We start from the raw sequence: 21917 nt of genomic DNA on the forward strand, positions 1-21917 counted from the left end.
GGCTTTGAGGTAGGCCCCAGAGGTAAAGGCTTCCCCCTTATTTCTTTAAAAGAAAGAAAGCAGTTCTTTGGCACCCTGCCAGTCACGTATACCTGGGCAGAGGAAATGCCAGGCATGTTCCTGGCTTTTGTTTTCAGGGGGTTCTTTGCTGCTGAGGTGGGGGGGTGAGGAAACATAGCTTTAAGTGTTAAAAAAGGAGTCACTTTTTGAAAGCATTTTAAATTTCAAAATAGAACACAGAAATAGAAAGTCACATAAAACAAATGTTGTCAGCAGCACCAATTATATGAAACGGACCTTTGCTAAAAATGTGCCAGCCCCATAGCACCCTCCCTCCTTCCTAGAAGTCACCACTATTCTGACTTAGTTACTTTTCTTCATAGTTAATTACCCAAGTACATCCTTAAACACTGTGGTTTAGTTTTGCCTGATTCCCTTCACTTCCCTCCCCCCACCTCCCTTCCTTTATCATTCCCTCTCCACCTTTTCTGTGCCTCCCCACTTCTTTCCTCCACTCCTCCCTCCCTCCTTCCTTCTTTCCTTCCTTCCTTGGTTTTTTTTTTTTTTTTTTAATTTTATTTATTTATTTATTTATTTATTTATGGCTGTGTTGGGTCTTCGTTTCTGTGCGAGGGCTTTCTCTAGTTGCGGCAAGCGGGGGCCACTCCTCATCGCGGTGCGCGGCCCTCTCACTGTCGCGGCCTCTCTTGTTGCGGAGCACAGGCTCCAGACGTGCAGGCTCAGTAGTTGTGGCTCACGGGACCAGTTGCTCTGCGGCATGTGGGATCCTCCCGGACCAGGGCTCAAACCCGTGTCCCCTGCACCGGCAGGCAGATTCTCAACCAGTGCGCCACCAGGGAAGCCCCCTTCCTTGGTTTTTAATCTCTTTTAATCTGAAGGTTTCCTCCACAGAAACTATAATGATTTTTTAAACCCTTTCTCCATAGAAAAAAAAACCCAACTTATTTATTTACAGCTGGTCTCTGAAGCATCTGTTGTTCACGGCTAAACTGCTTTTCTGTGATTTTGCACAATGAACATATTCTCGACATATAGTCCAGTGGATTAGACCACGTAGTTTTTCAGCAGGTATACCTGAGTTTGAATTTTGTCTCAGCCACTTACCAGCTGTATGACCTTGAACAAGTTTCTTAACCTCTCTGGCCTTGGTCTTATCATCTAAGAAAATTGGAAACAATTCCCATCTCATAAGGTTGTAGTGAGGATTAAATGAGGGAGTATAAGTAAGGTGCCTGGCATATCACAAGTGCTAAATAAAGGATAATCGAAACTACCATTATTTCATGTAGAAGGATGTCGTTAACTTGAACAGAAAACAAATCCTTCCCGGCTTCCCCTGACCTCTTCTCTATGACCCCAGCCTCCGGGACTTGTCTGCCAGCTGCGGTCCTCCGAGAAGTCACCGGAGGGCTTGAGCTAGGAGCAGAGGGGAGGCCAGCCTACATTTTGCTTTTGTAGGAGCCTCTAGCCATCCTTTTTTGGCATAACCTCACCTGCCCCCTCCCCTGGGGGTCAGAGCCCAGGTACAAGGGGCAGGGATGGTGGGCAATGCCAGGGAGGATGGTCTGGGAGGGGTCAGTACAGCTGAGTGGGTGCTGGGGCGGGAGCATTTGCCTTTCTTTTGCTGGCCCCCGCTTCCCACCCTTTTGCCCCCGTTAAATACTTACTCCAGGACAGGGCCAGCTCTGCATGTCCCTACCTGACCCCTCCCCATCTTGCCCACTCAATTCCTCACCAAGGATGGGAAAAATCACTGTTTCCAGACCATCACGTCAAACGTGATACTGCTTTACCAGAGCAAGAGAAAGTGAATATTCTTCATGCTTTCTTTTTAAATTAATTAATTAATTAATTAATTGACTGTGTTGGGTCTTCGTTGCTGCGCGCGGGCTTTCTCTAGTTGAGGAGAGCGGGGCTACTCTTCGTTGCAGCGCACGGGCTTCCCATTGTGGTGGCTTCTCTTGTTGCGGAGCACAGGCTCTAGGCGTGTGGGCTCAGTAGTTGTGGCACGCGGGCTTCAGTAGTTGTGGCTCACAGGCTCAGTAGTTGTGGCTCGCGGGCTCTAGAACACAGGCTCAGTAGTTGTGGTGCACGGGCTTAGTTGCTCTGTGGCATGTGAATCCTCCTGGACCAGGGATCGAACCCGTGTCCCCTGCACTGGCAGGTGGATTCTTAAGCACTGCGCCACCAGGGAAGCCCTTTCATGCTTTCTTAATGGGGAGCTGTGATTTGTCCATCGGGGGGTCTGGGAGTGGTGGGTGGTTTGTGCAACTTAGTATTTCTCACCTCTGGGAATTAATGGGCCGGGTGGAAGAGAAAGTAGAAATGATCAGTTGTCATATTCTCTATAGGGACAAGAAATAACCTATAATATTGTCCTGATTTCTAAAACATCACTGCAGATGCCGACCAGGTTACTATCACCTGGATGGGGGAAACCCTGAGGGCTGTACCCAGTGTTTTTGCTACGGGCATTCAGCCAGCTGCCAAAGCTCTGGAGACTACAGTGTCCATAAAATCACCTCTACCTTCTATCAAGGTAAAGCGATCTGTTTTCTAGGTTTTTTCCTTTTAATGTTGTATAGGGTTTTGTGCTTATAGACTTCCGTCTGCAGGATGGGGTCCTTGAGTCATCTTTAGCAACTCTCTTCTCGCTTTAAATGTGTATTATTTTGTCAGGCAATAAGGAAGAGCCTAGTGTCTTGTAAAAGTTATAGCTGAATAGTTTACTCAGACCAGCTTATGAATAACTTAAAAAATAACTAAAAAGAGACCAGATTTTCATCTCCCTGCATTTCCCATCCCATCTATTTTAAAACCACAAAAGAGTCATTCTTTTGGATTGAAGGGCTTAACATGAGTCTTCCTGGAATTCACATTCACTAATAATACCGCTTTCACATACGCCAAACGAGTTAATTTATGTGAAATTAGTTATCAAGCTACAAAGCACTCTAAAAATATAAAGATTAATATGATTTCAACTCTGAGTTTCTCTTTGAACATACTGGACCCTCTTACCTCACTAAGGCCAGACCCTGTTTATGTAAATAAAATAAAAATACAAATTACAGGCAGATGAAAACATGCTCTCTTATTCCAAGAGTCAGACTTGGAGACAAGAAGTCAAAGCAGCTGTAGGGTAGGAGCGGGTGAAGGTGAACACAAAGTAGAGAGGTGCATAGGGGATTTTGAGGATGGTGCACGAATGTGGAAATATTAAGAAATCCCCACTTGTTACTCACCGCTAGTGAGTAGCAATCAAGTCTTGACTTGTTTAACTCAGTAGATGTTGAAGTTTGTCCAAATGCAGAGTGGTTTTATTTGTGTTTCAGATGTTGATGGCTGGAAGGCTGTCCAAAGAAATGGGTCTCCTGCAAAACTCCAGTGGTCACAGCGCCATCAAGATGTGTTTAGCTCAGCACGACAGTCAGACCCTGTCTATTTTATAGCTCCTGGTATGTATGGTATTTTTCCTGTAGAAGCCAACTTAGAAGACTAAGAAGTCAGGATAGAAAAATGGGGTTAGAAAATGTGGACATCTTATCACCTAGTGTTCTGGGCAGTAGTATCTCCAGAAGAAAATTGGGGCTTCAGCCCTTTTTGACAAAGTCATGGCACAGTACAGCAGAACTGGGTGTCCAGGTGGTCAGACCCTGGTTCAGGTCCCTACTTCAGTCAAATGGGAAGTTTCTAGGTTTCCCATCAAGACAAGAAATAAGGACAGTGGTCAAATCTGTGGGTCTACTGAGAAACAGATGGAAAAGTGAAAAGAAAGCATTTCTCAAAGCTTTAAACCACTTGTAAATTTTAAAAATATACATTAGTCAGAGAAGCTGGATGGAAAAGCTCTGGCTAGAATTTTAATCCTAGTTCATATACTTAGCTAATACATGATTCCTGGGCAAGGTGCTCTCTTAACCTTTCCAAACTTCAGTTCCCTCAGCTGTTGAATGGGAAGAATAATGACAACCTCCACGAATTATTGCCATCAAATGTGATGATGTCGGTGAAAGTATTCTGTAAACTAGAAAGCATTATGTAACAAATGGTATTATTGCTGATAGACCTGGGATCTTTACATATTGGTCTGTCATAGGGGCCAGGCTATGAATCATGTAATGGATGGAATCGTCTTATAATGAGGCCCTTTTAGCGTTTCAGTAACTAGCCTTTCTTTGTGGCCAAGAGCTGCACGGCCATGTCCACTGCCATGAACTGGCTCTTCTGGCAGGGTGGTTGGGGAGGGTTGATGGGTGGGTAACATAGGACCCCAAGAGAATTTGCCAACATCGATGAAAACTTACTCACTCCTTTGCTTCTCCAGTCTCAGAACTGACCTCAATCTTTTCGAATTCTATTTCACAGCCAAATTTCTTGGGAATCAACAGGTGAGCTATGGACAAAGCCTGTCTTTTGACTACCGTGTGGACAGGGGAGGCAGACACCCATCCGCCCATGATGTGATCCTGGAAGGTGTTGGTCTACGGATCTCAGCTCCCTTGATTCCACCTGGCAAGACACTGCCTTGTGGGGTCACCAAGACTTACACTTTCAGGTAAAGAGAGAGACCATAAGTGGGTCAAAGAGAGCAAACTGTGATTGAAGTCTGATTCCTTTGTTCATCCAGTCATTATTCATTGGTTCAACAAGCTTTTCTGAGCACCTTTTATGTACCAAACATGGTGTTATGTGCTGAGACAGGTCATGATTGCTGCCCACAAGCCCCGGACAGGCTAATGGGGGAGAAAAATAAACAGATGATTATAGTGCAGCTTGTAAGGGACAAGGTGGACACAGGTGCTTTGAACACACACAGGAGATATCAGTAACTCACACTGGAGTGATCAAGGAAAGCTTCCCAAGAAGATGTGACAAGTGAAGGGCCGCTCTTTAAGAAAAGAAAAGGGGGGAAGGTTAACATGGCAGAAGAAGTATGTTTGAGGAAGTTTCGTACATTTAGGAAATTCTAAGTGGTTAAGCATGAGTGGGGCATGGGGTCAGGGAGAGGAATACAGTGAGACGTGAGGTCAGAGAAAGAGGCTGAGGTAGGGTCATGGATGGCCCCATGTGTGTCTAAGGAGGTTACATGTTATCCTGTGGAATGGGATATTTTTTGAAGTATAATTGACCTATAGCACTATGCTAGTTCCAGGTCCAAAACATAGTGATTTGATATTGCTATACATTACAAAACGATCACCCTGATAATTCTAGTTACCACCTGTCACCATACAGTGTTATTATATTATTGACTATATTCCCCAGGATGTACATTTCATCCCTGTGGCTCACTTATTTTATAACTAGAAGTTGGTACCTCTTAATCTCCCTCACCTATTTCACTCATCCCCCCACACCCTCCCTTCTGGCAAATACCTGTTTGTTCTCTGTATCTATGAGTCTGTTTTTGTTCTGTTCTGTTTGTTTGTTTTTTAGATTTCACATATAAATGAAGTCATATGGTATTTGTCTTTCTTTGTTTGAATTATTTCACTTAGCATAATACCCTCTAGGTCCATCCATGCTGTTGCAAATGGCAAGATTTCATTCTTTTTTATGGTTGAGTAATATTCCATTGCATATACACACACACACACACACACACACATACATACATACATATATACCACATCTTCTTTATCCACTATTGATGGATACTTTCCATATCTTGGCTATTGTAAATAATGCTGCAGTGAACATAGGGGTGCATATAGCTTTTTGAATTGGTATTCTTGTTTTTTTCAGAAGAGTACCCAGAAGTAGACTTGCTGGATCATACGGTAGTTCTATTTTTACTCTTTTGAGGAACCTCCATACTGTTTATCATAGTGCCTGCACCAATTTACATTCCCATCAACATTGCGAAATGTTCCCCTTTCTCCACATCCTTGCTAACACTTGTTATTTGTTGTCTTTTTGATAATAGCCATTCTGACAGGTGTGAGATGATATCTCATTGTGGTTTTGATTTGCATTTCTTTGATGATTAGTGATGTTGAGCATCTTTTCATGTGTCTGCTGGCTATCTGTATGCCTTCTTTGGAAAACTGTTCATTGAGGTCCTCTGTCCACTTTTTAATTAAGCTGTTTGTTTCTTTGATGTTGAGTTGTATAAGTTATTTGTATATTTTGGATATTAATCCCTTATCAAATATATCATTTGCAAATATTTTCTCTCTAGAATGGGAATTTTGAATGGTGGGTACAGAGAGTTCAGGGGAGGGGGCCGTGCCTATTAAGTGCTTAGTACTGTGTCAGAGGCTGAGAATTCAAGATGAAGAAACGTGGTCTTTGTCCTTCAAGAGCTCTTGTCTAGTAGGATATGTAACATGTCAAAAAGCAAACATAACACAATACAAAATCTCTTCAGTGGTGGTGCATGCTCATGGGGAGTTGGGAGGAGAGGAAAGAGTCTTAGTTCTGCCTGGAGGAGCCAGGAAAAGCATTACTAAGGACACAGTGTGTGGACTGAGAACAGGAAGAAGCACAGGGCTTTCCCAGGGACAAAATCAGGACAACCCGTACATGTGAGTATATGTGGGAATGTGGAAAGGCATAATACAGGGGATTGGTAAGCAGTATTTATGGCTGGAACACAGCGTGTATAGGGGAGACGGGCAGATAAGATTGAAAACGCTGGAAAAAGACCCAGCATGGTGGTTCTTGGATGTCATGTCAAGGTGCTGAGATCTTGCCCATGCCTACAAGATGATGGAAAGCTATTGAGAGATTGGAAGTCGAGAATTGGCGTGATCAGGTGTGAAGGCTGGGTGCAAATACAGTGTGGAGGACAGTTTGGGTAGGGTCTTTAATTGAACCACCAGGACACATTCACAGTGGTTCAAGTGAGGGTTGTTGGGGACCTACCCCAGGGCAGAGGTAAAGGGAATAGAGAATAGAATACCCACAGCACACACACAATGTGTTCTTAAATAAATGAGTGCAACTTATTCGAATGATACAAACACCCAGCTCTCCACGCTGGAGCACCCATTCCCGCCTTCTCAGCTTGGTGAACTTACTCTTTAAGATTCAGCTTACAGGTTGTTCCTTTGTATTAGCCTTCTCAGAATCCTAGGACAAGTTACAGTCATCCTGAGTTTCTATGGCATCCTGTTCATGCCTTTGTTATAGCCCTGTCTGCATTGTATCATAATTATTTGTTTACCCGCCACTCCTGGGAGACACTGATCACCTCACTCTACTTGTCTTTGTATCCTCCGTCCTGATACAACTTCTGGCTCAAACCAAGTGCACAGTAAACAGTTATTTCACGAATCAGTGGATGAAACAAAAGGGTTAGTATTGTTCCTGGAAGCACTATTCCAGTAGAAATCAAAACAACATAAAGAAGAATAGTACAGGGGCTGGTGATGTGATGCGTTGAGGCAACATGACGCCAAACTAGGAAGTATTAGATGTGGACAGTGTAGAAGGTGGAAACTGACTTTTGAAAATAGGAGGTGAAATGTGCTCAGATAACAAATCATTTAAACAACGAAACCAAAAATGAATGATGGCTCTTGAGGATCAGAGCTTCTGGAACTCAGAGATGTTCCTGCTATTAGGTTCTGTGTGACCAAGAATAGAAAGTGGTCTCTGAGGACTTGGACCAGCACTGGATGCTGTGACCCGGGGAGCTCGGCTTCCTGCACTGGGATGCCCTCCATCAAATCCTGTGGGGCTTGCACTCCCCATGGAGTGAGAAAGTTCCAGGCTTGTGCCTATGGGGATGTGGCTACCAGCCCTTCATCCCCGTACAAGCAGGGCTATGAAGGGGCTTAGCAATCCCCCCATTCTCAGGCATAATTTGTATCCGGTATATGCATTATAAGATTTGATAAGAGTTGGATTTTTCAGCTTTTGCTTTTATATCATGCAGATTAAATGAAAATCCAAGCAGTAATTGGAGTCCCCAGCTGAGTTACTTTGAGTATCGGAGGTTACTGCAGAACCTCACAGCCCTGCGGATCCGAGCTACCTATGGAGAATACAGTAAGTGGCTAAAAGAAATGAATTTCTCTCTTCTTAGGTTTTAGTTTAATTTGCTTCCGCTCTCTAAGATGGTGACAGTCTCCAAACGATTAAACAAACTACTTAATGGTTTTGATGTCGAGTCTCTGATTGGGTCTAGATGTGTACATTCTAGAAGAAGTTGTTAAGAAGGAATGTTTCTTGAAAAGAGGTCAGCACCAATGAAGAATGAATGATGCTTCCTTGCTAACGAGCCTCTGAATTTAGATTACAGCTGATTATTTGCAGAAGATAACCTACAGCAAAAGGCACATTCCCTTAGCTCGGAAATCGCATCTACAATACTGTTCTCTTTATTTCTCGAGTAACTTTCCTTTGGGATTATTCTCCGTGCTACCACGTTCCGAGATCACCATGTATTCTGTTAATTCCTATTATTGAACTTCTATATACTGTGTACTATGTTGAGTACTCCTAATCTCGATTGGGATTATTTAAATGAGACCTCCTTAAGCTTTTTAGCACACATGTAAAAAGGAAGCATGGCTGGCATGCACCATTTCCATGTCACTGATATAGCGAATAAAGCAGGAAGTAGAAAAGGTGCTTACTAACAATTTATTGAATCTTTACTATGTGCCAAACACACTACAATACATGCATTGTCTCATTTAATTCCACAAGAAACATAGGAGGTAGATACCACTGTCCTTTCTCTTCTACTGTTGAGGAAACACAGTCATCGAGGTGTTTTGTGACTTGCCCAATTCACACAGATAGTGAGAATTGAGCCAGAATTTAAACCCTGATTTTTCTGACACCAGAGCCTATGCAGTCAGTCATGATGAACTGCTATATCTTTATGCATGGCATAGTGGGTGAATACCAACTGTCTTTGATAGGGCTATCAATGAAAAAATTCATCAATAGTCAATCTAAGAGGGCTTCTCTGGTGGCACAGTGGTTAAGAATCCGCCTGCCAATGCAGGGGACACAGGTTCGAGCCCTGGTCCGGGAAGATCCCACATGCTGTGGAGCAACTAAGCCTGTGCACCACAACTACTGAGCCTGCACTCTAGAGCCTGCGAGCCACAACTACTGAAGCCCACGCACCTAGAGCCCATGCTCCACAACAAGAGAAGCCACCACAATGAGAAGCCCGCACACCGCAATGAAGAGTAGCCCCCGCTCGCAGCAACTAGAGAAAGCCCGCGTGCAGCAACAAAGACCCAACGCAGCCAAAAATAAAATAAATAAATTTAAAAAAATTGTCAATCTAAGAAAGAAATGGAAAATCTTATTCGGGCCAATATGAGAATTATAACTCAGAAAACAGTCTCTTGGAGAGTTCTGAAGACTGTTCCAAAAAGGTAAAGGGGGAAGCCAGTATATATGTGATTTGGGAAGAGGGTACGTGCAATCAAGCACACATCTTGGTAGAAGGTTACTGCTATTTGCAAGGAACAGATACCTTAGTTAATGGTTTAAGTGCTTTTCTAAGTACGGGATGATGCAAGAAACTGGGTTCATAAAATTTTCTCCTGAAAATATCTAACTCTCTGAGGGCCAGTTCTGTCAGGTTTCCTAGAGCACAAAGTGCCTCATCCTGATCTTCGCCCTGAATTCCTTTCAGGATGTCCTGTAGGTCAGCGACTGCAGTGGCTAAAGACTTGATTCTTGTAGAACTGGATAGTGGGCAACATTCTTTATTTTACAATCCCTTCCCTTTCGGTCTTAAGTTCAACCAAGGTTTGGGAGGCATTTTGTGACCAGTTGCTAGGAATGCGCATTCCCAGGTCAGGCGAGGATTTCGTTGACAGCCCACAGAACGTGCTATTACTGGACTAGGTTCAGTCAACAGTAGCCAAAAGCCTCTGGACCGCCTGTCTTTCTAGTCTGTTATGGTCCAGGAGATAGTTCCCTCTTGTTGCTTCTTCCCATATCTAGAGTTATTATGCATGACTACAATCTTATAGAACTATATATTTGATCAAATTGTTTCAAGTTGCCTAATCATCATTAATTTTATCTGAGGCTCAATCACACATTTGGTAACGCAAGAAACAATAATCTTGTAAAATAGGCAGCATATAATATAGCTAGTAACATTAATAGGTCATAAACAAGTATTTAAGCTAAGAACTTCCATTAAGTGCAGCCCAGTATCTCCCCAGGTCGTCTGACCAGTCTGTTCTGCGCTAATTGCTATCTTTAAGGGAAATGATATATTGGCATTGTACATAAAGTTTACCAAAGATGTCTGCACATACAAGGCGAGTAGTGGGTCATCATGACCCCTTAAAGGATTGACAAAGGAATGTTATCATCTAAGGAGTTACATGGCTGGCGCCAGAAGGAGAAAAATTGATCTTTATGGTTGAGCAGGTATTTCTGCCACAGGGGAGGTCTGGTTAACACATAATGCAGATGTACAATGCAACTAGAGAGGAAGGAGGAGGCCAAAGGGCAGAGAAAAAGTTTCATGTTTAAATTTTTCTTGTCTTGCCTTAAAAATGTGACTTTTCATTTCATCAGGGAGTTAAGAAAAATAAAATCCAATGAGAGGCCTGACTTTAGATCCTTGGACCTTACCACTTGCTGCTTCTAACGTGTTCCCTCTCTTGCAGGTACTGGGTACCTTGACAATGTGACCCTGATCTCAGCTCGCCCCATCTCTGGAGATCCAGCACTATGGGTTGAACAATGTGTATGTCCTGTTGGGTACAAGGGACAGTTCTGCCAGGAATGTGCTTCTGGCTACAAAAGAGATTCAGCCAGACTGGGACCTTTCGGCACCTGTATTCCATGTAACTGCCAAGGAGGAGGGGCTTGTGATCCAGACACAGGTGAGTGAAATGACACCTGGACCAGATGGCTGGGGGCACAGCCAGGTGACTGAGGTCTCCCGCGGAAGAGAGAGCTGTGTAGGAAAGACCATGCCTGAACTCATTTCAGAGATGGGAAAGGATTAAGGGAAGCAGGGCTGGAGTCGGGGAAGATGGACATGGCGCTTTATTACACTCAATCCTTTTCATTATGGAAATGCCACAGGGTTGTGAGAAAGGTGCCAGGTTACAGGAAATGGCTGTCATGGTTCAGTGCTGGGTGGGGGAATTGGTGTCGAGTTGCAAGCATTGTACGGGGGAGATCAAAGGCAATGTCAGGACTGGAATGAATGTGCCGACAAATGGTGTCAGGCCTTGGGGGACAGGGGAGCAGTGTTAAGTTATGGATGGTAAAGGAAGTGTATGTCTGCTTAGCCTGGGAGAGTGAGGGTGAGATTCAGGGTCGTGGCCATGTTTAGAGTTGGTACTAGGGCAGAGGAGAGTGCCGGCACTCAGGCACTCTGGGGAAAGCTTCAGAAAGGCAGGCTGTGAGTTACTAAGCTCTGACTTGCACATGTCATGCGTATTAAAGCAAGCGTACAGTTTTACCCTGCTCATTTCTCTGCTCCTCCATTCTTCCTCTGCCTCCCAGGAGATTGTTATTCAGGGGATGAAAACCCTGACATCGAGTGTGCCGACTGCCCCATTGGTTTCTACAACGACCCGCGTGACCCCCGCAGCTGCAAGCCCTGCCCCTGTCGCAATGGGTTCAGCTGCTCCGTGATGCCCGAGACAGAGGAGGTGGTGTGCAATAACTGTCCCCACGGCGTCACTGGTGAGGCCAGCTGCCTGCCCTGTCCTGATGCCGTGAATCTGCAAGGATAGCTACTATTCCAAGGGATTCCCAGGGAGTTTTCATGACTCAGGGTTAGTCTAAATGGGCTCATTTTAAAGATAAGAAGAGCTCGTCGATGCCCGAGAGCTGAAGTGGATTGAGGAAGGGCAGAGTGCACAGTTACGGGGAGGAAACATCTAAAGCTGTTTTAGGAGGTTTGTAATTAGGAGATGAAGTTTTCAGATGAAATACAGGGTTTAACTAAGTTTTTAAAAATGAACCAAGGTGAAGGAGGAAAACTTAGTGGCCTTATAAATGTCGCCTCTCTCTGCTGGTCAGTCTGAAAGAAGAGTTTGTCTTCAGCAGCAGTCTCGGTGGTATGGGTCAAAATCTGACTTTTTCCCAGTCAGCTAGTTAACCGGCAGGAAGGCTCCTAGTGGCGCTTGTGTTCTAAAATCTGTGACCACCGCGGAGTGGAAGAGCCAGGCCCTGGCCGTGGGCGCCTGCTCCTGAAGCTACTGTTCTGGGGTGCACGGGGGAAGCTCCTCTAGAGGGCTATTTATACTTTCGGCCTCTGCTTCTGGTTTTGCTGCCAGTGGATGATCGCTTGGACTTGGCTCTTTGTTCCTTCCAGGTGCCCGCTGCGAGCTCTGTGCCGATGGCTACTTTGGGGACCCCTTTGGGGAACACGGCCCAGTGAGGCCTTGTCAACCCTGTCAGTGCAACAACAATGTGGACCCTCGTGCCTCTGGGAACTGTGACCACCTGACGGGCAGGTGTCTGAAGTGCCTCCACGGCACAGCGGGTACCCACTGTGACCAGTGCAAAGCAGGCTACTTTGGGGACCCCTTGGCTCCCAACCCAGTGGACAAGTGTCGAGGTAGGACTGCACCCCTAGACGGATTGGACAGCCTGTGTGTGCGTGTGTGTGCGTGCGCGCACGCCTGTGTGTGTACACGTGTAAGAACACACAAATCAGCAAGGCCAACAGCAGGTAATATCGCGATGCTACTTTGGTTTCTCTGACTGACTGGCTCGTGAACAGCCTGGACCTTTCGCCTGTCAGAGGTCTTAAGACCAGTGTCCCCTGCGTCAGGGCTCTGGAGTCAGAGCTGGAGGGTGTTGAAAGGGTTAAAGCTGGGCGGGAGAAGTGCAAAAGGTCAGGTTTACGCTCCGGAGTGGAAGAGGAGATGAAATGGGGCTGCTTCCAGCACCCAGTCCCGAGGCTGCTGGCAGGGAGGGGCTGCCAGACCCGTAAGCGGAAGGTGATAAAGGGCTCGAGACTCAGCCTGAACACACTGAAGTGGGAGGGGAGTGGGCTGTAAAGCAGTTGAAGAGACCCTCTCAGGAAGTCAGTGCGATTGAGGTACAGAAAGGTAACAGTCCAAACGTCTCCTAAGGAGACCGGGCTTCAAAGCAGTAGCTCCCGTGGAGCATTCCTGCGGGCCGCTTCAGATCAAAGCATGAACGTGCAGATCAGGCCTCTTGCTCAGCCCTTCTTTCAAACCTTCGAACGTGTTCTGTTCTAGAGGCAAATTCCGTTCTAGGGAGCTGGCCTACCCCACAGACTCACCCCTCGGTCACAAAGCTCCCAGACCAGCCCTGGTGCCCAGAACTCAGGAGCTTCCTCATTTTAAGGTTCAGAGTGCCTTTGGGGACCCAGACTGGAGGACTCCTGGTCCCCCAGGAGGTCTGCAGGGAGCCCAGAGCCACTCCCCCACTCACACCAGAGTCCCCAGCCCCGGAAATGCTGAGGACCTCTGTGCAACTTGGGGCTTCTGCCCAGGGGCATGAATTCCACCTGCCCTGACCCCAGCCTGTGGGTTAGCTGTGATGTCCTATGATAGGAAGCATCCACATGACATCAGCGGTACTGAGTTCAAGTCCAGTTTTTTTAACACACCTATTGTATTACGCTGATCATGCCAATTAATCTCTCTGAGCCTCAGTTTCCTCATATGGATGATTAACATTTTACTCAAAGTGGTTGCAAAGATAAAATAGCATATGCGAAAGCACGCTATAAACTAGATAATTCCATCTATAAGGTGCTATTAATAGAGATTTCACTGCCTTTAGAGCATACATTTTTTCATTCAACTATCTTTTATCAAGCACTTACCATGTACCCAGTGTGGAGCTAGATACCAAGGTTATAATAATGAATAAATCAGCCCCAGCTCCCAAAGAGCTCATATGCTAACAAGGAAGACACACAAATATGTAAGCAAATAATGACAGTACGCTTAGACATATGATCATACTACCAAGTGTCTTGTGAGCACTGAAGGTGGAGTAACCCAAAGAATCACTCCAGTAGAGTAGTGTCTCACCCACTGTTACATCCTCAGTTCCTAGAACTGAACATGACACATAGTGGCACTGAATCAATTTGATTGAATAAAGGTACTGCTTTACTGCAGAAGGAAAATATCACCGGCTCTTTCCAGGTTCTCATTCCAGCTTGCCATTTTCTTTCTGTGTGTCCTAGGTCAAATTACTCAGCTTCTCTGAGCTCATATTCCTCATCTGTAATATACAGAGAGATGTCTACTTCTGGCACATATAGGCCCAGAAGAAATGTTATTTTCCCTGTGAGCAAAGCCAGAGTGTCTGCAGAATATCCAACAGGCTTATGATTTAATGGGAGGAAGTAAGTAAGTGCCACTAGAAAGGATGAACTGTTGTAGTGTCTCTTCATCCAGACACACACCCCAAACAAACTTGCCAGATGATTCCGAAGACCTCTCTGTGTTGCGGGAATGTGCTTGGAGGCACAGCCAAGAAATGAATCTAACACAATATGAATCAACAAGGGCAAAGAAGGATTCTTTGCCCTTGGGGACTCAATCTTCCTTTTATCTTTGCTATAGCTCCAGTTTCTGGAATTAGCTTGACATGAAAGCTTCCTGTTTGTCCGTCTTTTTTTCTCTAGCTTGCAACTGCAACCCAATGGGCTCGGAGCCCGTGGAGTGTAGAAGTGATGGCAGCTGCGTTTGCAAGCCAGGATTTGGCGGCCTCAACTGTGAGCATGCAGCATTAACCAACTGTCCGGCTTGCTATAATCAAGTGAAGATTCAGGTGTGCATGCTAGCTAGACCTCACCCGCACGAGTAAAATCCTGAAGTGTCTCCTGGGTGGTTCTGTCACAAATCCAGGACTCTCCTAGACTCCTGGGGACGGGGGCGGGGATTACTATTTCTTTCTTTAAAAATTGCTATGTTAAAAAAATTTCCATATACTGGTAATAATACTTCAGGCTTATGTTCTTATATTTACCGTTTTCAAAACCCCCTTTGCAGATACTGTCGCATTCGGTACTCATGGTAACTTAGTCAAATTGGAAGGAAAAGCATTCTGATCTCAGCTTTCACTGAGCAAACAAAGTTTTGAAAAATGTGTAATTTTTCAAAGTCACATGGCCAGGTGGAACCGAGAATGCCATCCATGTCCCCTGATTCTGAATTCGGTGCTCTTTCCATTATAATATGCCACTTTCTAGCTGGATTTTTTCCCAAGAGATGTCCTTATTAAATAAATGAAGAAGACATAAACGTATAAAAGATAGGAGGAGTCCAGAGGTGTCAAGGCTGTCGAAACAGGAATAGTCTCCAGAAATTTCTCATTCAAATTCCAGAGAAGAATGAAATTGCTGTTGTTGTTGTTAATTATTAATTAATATTTTACTGGGGTGAAGGGTAGGGGAGGAAAGGGCCCAAACAGAACCCAAATGTAGAACAAACTCAACCTATTTTTTAAAATTTATCTATTTAACCAGCCCTCTATAGCACTTTATTCCAGGCACTGTTCTAAGTACTATACAAATACTAACTCATTTAGTCCAAGTAATAAGTCTGTGAGATATTATTATTATTATCCCCATCCTATGGATAAAGAAAATGACTTACCCAAGGTCACACAGCTAGTGAGTAGTGGGGCCAGGATTCAGACTCAGAAAGTCTAGGCTCTAGAATCTGAACTTTAACATGACGTGCCAAGCATTTCTGGGCTTTTAGCTACTAGCCCCTGGGTACCTGCTATTTGACCATGAACTCTGTCATCTGTTCTAATCCTCTTCCCCATGTGGTTTCAGATGGATCAGTTTATGCAGCAGCTCCAGAGCCTGGAGACCCTGATTTCAAAGGCTCAGGGTGGCGGTGGAACAGTACCCAACACAGAGCTGGAGGGCAGGATGCAGTGGGTTGAGCAGGCCCTTCGGGACATTCTGAGAGAAGCCCAGATTTCAGAAGGTGATGAAGGCCAATTTCCCTTCACAAAGGAGAGAATTCAGAGTCCTAGAAAGCAATACACTAGGTCACAGAATCTTCGGTGGTAACAGTTCAGCAGATGTCTCTGCCTAGCCCTTGCGGAGGTGGAAGGACTGTCTGTGATGTTCTCCTGGGATCTGAATGATGGAGATAAAAGAGCAGTTGCATGCATTCATATGTCGGGTTTTTACCATTTTGCCATAAGCCAGTCAAAGTCACTTTTTCAACCCTCCGTTATGTTTGATGACTTGGCCCCCAAAGCGCTCATCCTCCCTTTCCTTGTTGGTGTTCAGGTGCTATTAGATCCCTCAATCTCCAGTTGGCCAAGGCCAGGAGCCAAGAGAATAGCTACCGGAACCGCCTGGATGACCTCAAGATGACTGTGGAAAGAGTTCGGGCCCTGGGCAACCAGCATCAGAACCGAGTTCAGGATACTCACAGGCTAATCACTCAGATGCGCCTGAGCCTGGAGGAAAGCGAAGCTGCCCTGCGAAACACCGTAGGTGGTGCTGGGTTAGGGGGCTGAGAGTCATTGCTGAGATGGAAGGCCCACTGCCCACGTCACAGGCTCACCTTGTCTCTCAGGTTTTCTGGTCTCTCTGGCAGACAGACTTCTCTTCCTTGCAGCAGTCGCACCTTTCTTTATGTTCTTTGGCTTCCTGCAGGTTCCCATTTTACTGTGTTATGTTCCTCTCCTAGTTCATTTCTTGCTACCCATAGCCTCAACTTGGCCGTCTCTTCTCCCTTCTTTCTGCAAATCTTCTAGCTTGTTAGTTCCCAGAGGGCAGGGTTCAATTTTGTTCATGTTTACATTCTCAGCCCGTAGCACAATGTGTGGCTGTGATAAATGTTTGCTGTAAGAAAGAAAGAGAGAGAGGAAGAAAGAAATAAAGAACAGCTGAAAAAGGAAGAAAGGGAAGGAAGAAGAAAGGAAGGAAGGAGGCCAATAACGACATGGTTCTTAAAATAGGGGAAAAAAATGTTGCCAGTATGATTTTCTTAATGACGTAGTTTGTAGCGTGGTCGGAGGGAGAGGTTTGAATCAGCACTCTTCTCGTTCTGAATAAAGAAGGCAGTGGTGATAATAATGTAAGTGGGTGGATAGGAGGTGGATAAAGAAAATTGGAAGATAATCAGATATTATGCTGAGAAAATGAAGGATTTAAAAATAGTGTGTATTGATCTTCCTTTTGTAAAAAATTCAGAAAATACATAAAAATCCCCTATGATCTCATTACTAAGAAATAGCTACCATCAAAACTTGGTCTATGTTCTACTGGACTTTGAATACACATGCAAATATAAACATGTATATATTTTAAAATGCATCTATATCTATATACAGACTTCCTTTAAACTTGGATTTCTATTTTATTCTTTTTTTTTTTTCTATTTTATTCTTGTCTATACATTTTTTAATGTAATGACCATCGTGACCAGGGGCTCGATGTGTCACGTTGTAGAATGCTGTGTGACTAATGACGAGTGGCTCTGACAGAACAGGTGCAGAACCTGCTTAGGCTCCATGGCTCATATTTAGGCTCACGGTGAAGCCTTAACCAATTGTCCTTTTTCCACAGGACGTTCCTCCCTCAGAGCACTATATGGGGCCAAACGGCTTTAAAAGTCTAGCTCAGGAGGCCACGAGATTGGCAGACAGGTGAGCAGTACTGGAGGGCACCTCTGCTTCAGACCACCTCTGCAAGGCCAGACTTGAACAGCGCTGCTGCGGGGTACTCAGGACCAGAGCATATTCATTATCTCCAGGTTCCTTTGCAGCCATCCCCCCCGCCCTGAAGCCATTTTTTTAACCCCTTGGCTTTTAGTGTATATAGATGGCCACTGGGCAAGGTCATTTGGCAGGAGTTGGGGGCGGGGGTGTTTCTCTCGCAGATTTCTCTATGACTCAACAGCATGGCTTTGGTGTATGTCAGATGTAATTCCTTGGGCCCCATCAAATGAATCAGCCCTTGGAAAAGAATGCTTTGCACCTTTGAGGGACTCCCAGGCTCCCACACCAAGCCTGGGAACAAGTAGCAGCGAGCTGTTTGCTGGCCTGTGGTGGCCAAGTCTGCAGAGGGGGACGGTCCTCCTGAAAACCGGCTCTGCAGGCCCCCAGTGATAACAGGCAGCTCCTTAGTCCTTGCCTGACTATAAATCCTACCATACTGAAGAGGTTTGCTCTTGGCGGAGGGGCTCAGCAGGGTGGCAGGCTCTGCTAATCCCAAATGAAATTGTTAGCAGAAGGGGGCTGGCTTGTGTTCTTGCAGCGCGCGCTGCCTCCTGAGCTCGTTTCCATCACTTTCTAGAACCAGGAGGACAAAAGCAACTGGGGGACTTTTACTGACAGGCTTTGTCCCCCTTAGTGGTGGGCTCAGTTCAGAGAAGCAGCAAAAGTGAACAGGGAGTTGGCTCCTGAATGGAATAAAACCTAGGGGCTTCTCCCACAGAAAACAGTTTATAAATGCAATATTTTATCACCCTGAGACTTCTCCCACCCATCTGCATAGCTTCCACTGATTATGCCATAAATGGAGTAGATGACCAAAAAAGTCTAGGACATGAGGCTACTTCTCAGAACACCCTCTGCTTCTCCATAGCTCCTCTATTAGAGGAGCTCCATCTCATCTGGGTCAATTCTGTTTGGTTTTTCTCGTCCAACCAGTTCCCTTACTCCTCTCCTTTCATTTAAATAAAAGCCCTAAAGGAAGCTCTTTGCCGTGAAAACTCAAATTCTTGGTTTTTGATCCTTTCAGCCACGTTGAGTCAGCCAATAACATGGAGCAACTGGCCAGGGAAACCGAGGACTACTCCAAACAAGCCCTATCCTTGGCGCGCAAGGCTCTGAGTGAAGGAGGCGGAAGCGGCAGGCTGGACGGCTCCGTGGTGCAAGGGCTTGTGGGAAAGTACGTTTCAACGGGTCCTCACACGGGCCAATATAATCCGCTCCCGCCCAGGGTTCAATGCAAACCACGTCTGAGGGGTGCTGTGTTTCTTTAGAAGTACATCAATACCAAGAGGGACGAGAGGATGAGAGTATTACTTTGGAGGAAAACAGACGCCTTTAAGGCTGGAAGAAAAGGTTGATTAATCTAAGTAAACTTTGTGTTTTGATTGAGAGATTGTATATTTGGAGATACGGTCACCGTCTGTGGTGTTTAAAGGATGTGAGTACACTCAGCTGATGGCATGGCTCAGATAAACATAATATATTCATATGATCAAGAATTGGGGGAAAAAAATTAGGGAACTTGGGTTGAATCTTTCTGACCCAACCTGTATAAACTTTAAGGTCTATGTTTAAACTGTGGAAAGGGACACGTCTCGTCTGGTTCTTCCAATAATCCCGACTACATACTTTTAACAGGATGAATTTTTGCTTTTAATAAAAAAGAGTGAATTCTCAAAGTCCTCTTTCTTCACTCCCTGCAGATTGGAGAAAACCAAGTCTCTGGCCCAGCAGTTGTCAAGGGAGGTCACTCAAACTGACATTGAAGCAGATAGGTCTTATCAGCATAGTCTCCGCCTTCTCGATTCAGCATCTCAGCTTCAGGGGGTCAGTGATCAATCCTTTCAGGTAAGGGCACCTAACCTACGCACTGATGTACAGAAGAAGGGCCATAATGCTTTCTTCTCTGGGGGTTCCATTGAATCGTTCAATCATTCAGTTTTTTTCTCCATATTGACTTTCCTTGCTTTAGATTAGAAAGAGTATTAATTATCCTTGTTCTTAAACCCCAATCTTGGTCCCTGATAAGGCCATGGCTCCCATCCTGAACCTATTCCTATTAGTGGATAAAAGTTTTCTATCTCTTTCCTAGTTCTGGGGACTGTTGAAACCTGTGGGAAATTATTATAGATAAAGTTTGATATTTACATTTGGGTCCAACCTATAGTGTATCTCCACGTATGGCCACTCAGAAGGCTTTTGTTTTTCTCAAAAGTTTGGCATTGTTTCTGTTATCTTCCCTTAATTATTGCAAATTTATTAGGTTAAGATTCAGCTTTCTACCTATGGCAAAAAGTACTCACAATGATTTCCACAAAAAATTTCCCATGTATATATAAACTAACACGTAAAATAATAATAAAAAAGATAAAGCAGGCCTAAAACCTGTTTGATGTTTGGGAGACCTGTTGCCTGACTTTCATGAGGAATATTGCCTCATTTCTGTTAGACTTTGGGCCTGGATAGTTGTTTTCAAACAATGATGGCAGGTGCTAGGAAGGCTGGTGTGACAACTGGTGAGCAGAAAATAAGGCTCATTCATTTTGGGGGGCTCACAGGTAGAAACGAAGAGGATCAGACAGAAAGCTGACTCTGTCTCAAGTCTGGTGACTAAGCGTGTGGATGAATTCAAGCGTGTGCAAAGCAATCTGGGAAACTGGGAAGAAGAAACCCGGAAGCTCTTACAGAATGGGAAGAATGGGAGACAGGTATCCTTTGTTAGTTTGTTCATTCAACAAACATGTATTGAAGGGCTACCATGTGAATTAATGCTGTAAGAAGAACCATCAAAAACTCTCGAAAGGTCATGATACTGCTGCTTATAGAGACCTTAATGTAATTAGCTCAACTCCACCCACTGAGTCAGCCCTCAAATCTAGGAATAGGACTCAGGCTTACTGGGCCTAATTTTGGTCTGGCTCTGTCTATTAGCTTGGTTTCAGGAAGTATCTAGAGTTTAAAATTAGGATTTACAAACTGTTCTTGTACCTGATAGTGGTCTAGAGCTTGAGACTTTTCTCGATGTGGGATCCTATTGGGTCATTGGGTTATAAAGTTTGTGCTGCCCCAGGTTGTGGAGCGGTTTGCTACAGCACCCCTAGACTCTTTGGCGAATCACAGCTCTCTGTTGTCATGAAGAGAAGTGTGTCAGAGTGAATATGCTGGCAGGAGGGCACTTCCTGGGTGTGTGTTACATTTACTCTAATCTTGTTCTGCCTGCCTATTTACAGAAATCAAATCAACTGCTTTCCCGTGCCAACCTTGCTAAAAGCAGAGCCCAAGAAGCACTAAGTATGGGCAATGCCACTTTTTATGAAGTTGAGAACATCTTAAAGAACCTCAGAGGTGAGTATTTCGTGGTTCAGATCACTTGAGTATTTTAAAGTTATAACCATGACTTTGGTTTATTTTGAATCTTTATAAATCTAAGTGACAGGTACATTGGGGTATTTAATAGACACTTAATAAATATCTTTCTAAAGAAAAACATTTTAAAATATTTGATGTAGTAGAAAGAATTGAACTAAATGTCAAAAAGCTTGAGTTCTGATCTCTGCTCTGCCATATGACTGGACTGAGCTGGCTGTGTGACCCTAGGTAAGTCACTAGCCTTTCTAGATTCTAACGTTCCCCTCTGGAGAAATTTGAACTAAATGACCTCTAAGGTTCCTCACAGATTCAATATCCCACTACCATACAGATAATTCTCTTTTCTTTTCCTCCTTCCCCCTCTCTCTTTCTTCCTTTCCCTCTCTTTCTCTCTCCCTCCCTCCCTCCATCCCTCTTTCTTCCCTTCCTTCCTCCCTCCCTCCCTCCTATCTTCCTTCCTTCCTTTCTTTCTCTCCTTCCTTCCTTCCTCCCTCCCTCCCCCCTTTCTTTTTTCTTTCTTTCTTTTTCTTCCTTCCTTCCTTCCTTCCTTCCTTCCTTCCTTTCTTTCTCTTTCTTTCTTTCTTTCTTTTTTTCTTTCTTTCTTTCTTTCTTTCTTTCTTTCTTTCTTCCTTTCTTCCTTTCTTCCTTTCTTCCTTTCTTCCTTTCTTCCTTTCTTCCTTCCTTTCTTCCTTTCTTTCTTTCTTTCTTTTCTTTCCTCTTTCTTTTGCCTGGTTGGTTCCAATATATTGACAGAACTAGTGAGGTTGCTTTGTGGTAATAATAAAGCAAGCTTTGTCATAGCATCTAGATTCCAGGTAATCCGGGTTTATGCCTTGTAGAGATTTGGTTAAAGTTTCAGTCTTCTTCACTAAAAACAAAAATTAACATTCCTA

General features: G+C 44.5%; 1 protein-coding gene across 1 annotated transcript in view; it reads left to right on the forward strand.

Moving 5' to 3' along the window:
• The window catches only part of LAMC2 (laminin subunit gamma 2), a 63808-nt gene that overhangs the window by 34513 nt on the left and 7378 nt on the right, over nucleotides 1-21917 (forward strand). The window contains exons 5-19 of the mRNA XM_059937684.1: nucleotides 2424-2560; nucleotides 3357-3479; nucleotides 4390-4579; nucleotides 7907-8019; nucleotides 10626-10844; nucleotides 11476-11658; nucleotides 12293-12538; nucleotides 14594-14739; nucleotides 15752-15908; nucleotides 16220-16425; nucleotides 17507-17586; nucleotides 18683-18832; nucleotides 19359-19503; nucleotides 20214-20363; nucleotides 20886-21000. Coding sequence (XP_059793667.1) covers nucleotides 2424-2560; nucleotides 3357-3479; nucleotides 4390-4579; nucleotides 7907-8019; nucleotides 10626-10844; nucleotides 11476-11658; nucleotides 12293-12538; nucleotides 14594-14739; nucleotides 15752-15908; nucleotides 16220-16425; nucleotides 17507-17586; nucleotides 18683-18832; nucleotides 19359-19503; nucleotides 20214-20363; nucleotides 20886-21000 — 2360 coding nt within the window. The remainder of the gene's footprint in view (nucleotides 1-2423; nucleotides 2561-3356; nucleotides 3480-4389; nucleotides 4580-7906; nucleotides 8020-10625; nucleotides 10845-11475; nucleotides 11659-12292; nucleotides 12539-14593; nucleotides 14740-15751; nucleotides 15909-16219; nucleotides 16426-17506; nucleotides 17587-18682; nucleotides 18833-19358; nucleotides 19504-20213; nucleotides 20364-20885; nucleotides 21001-21917) is intronic.

Source organism: Balaenoptera ricei, chromosome 1 (genome assembly GCF_028023285.1).
Source record: "Balaenoptera ricei isolate mBalRic1 chromosome 1, mBalRic1.hap2, whole genome shotgun sequence".
In the NCBI taxonomy this organism is placed as follows: Eukaryota; Metazoa; Chordata; class Mammalia; order Artiodactyla; family Balaenopteridae; genus Balaenoptera; species Balaenoptera ricei.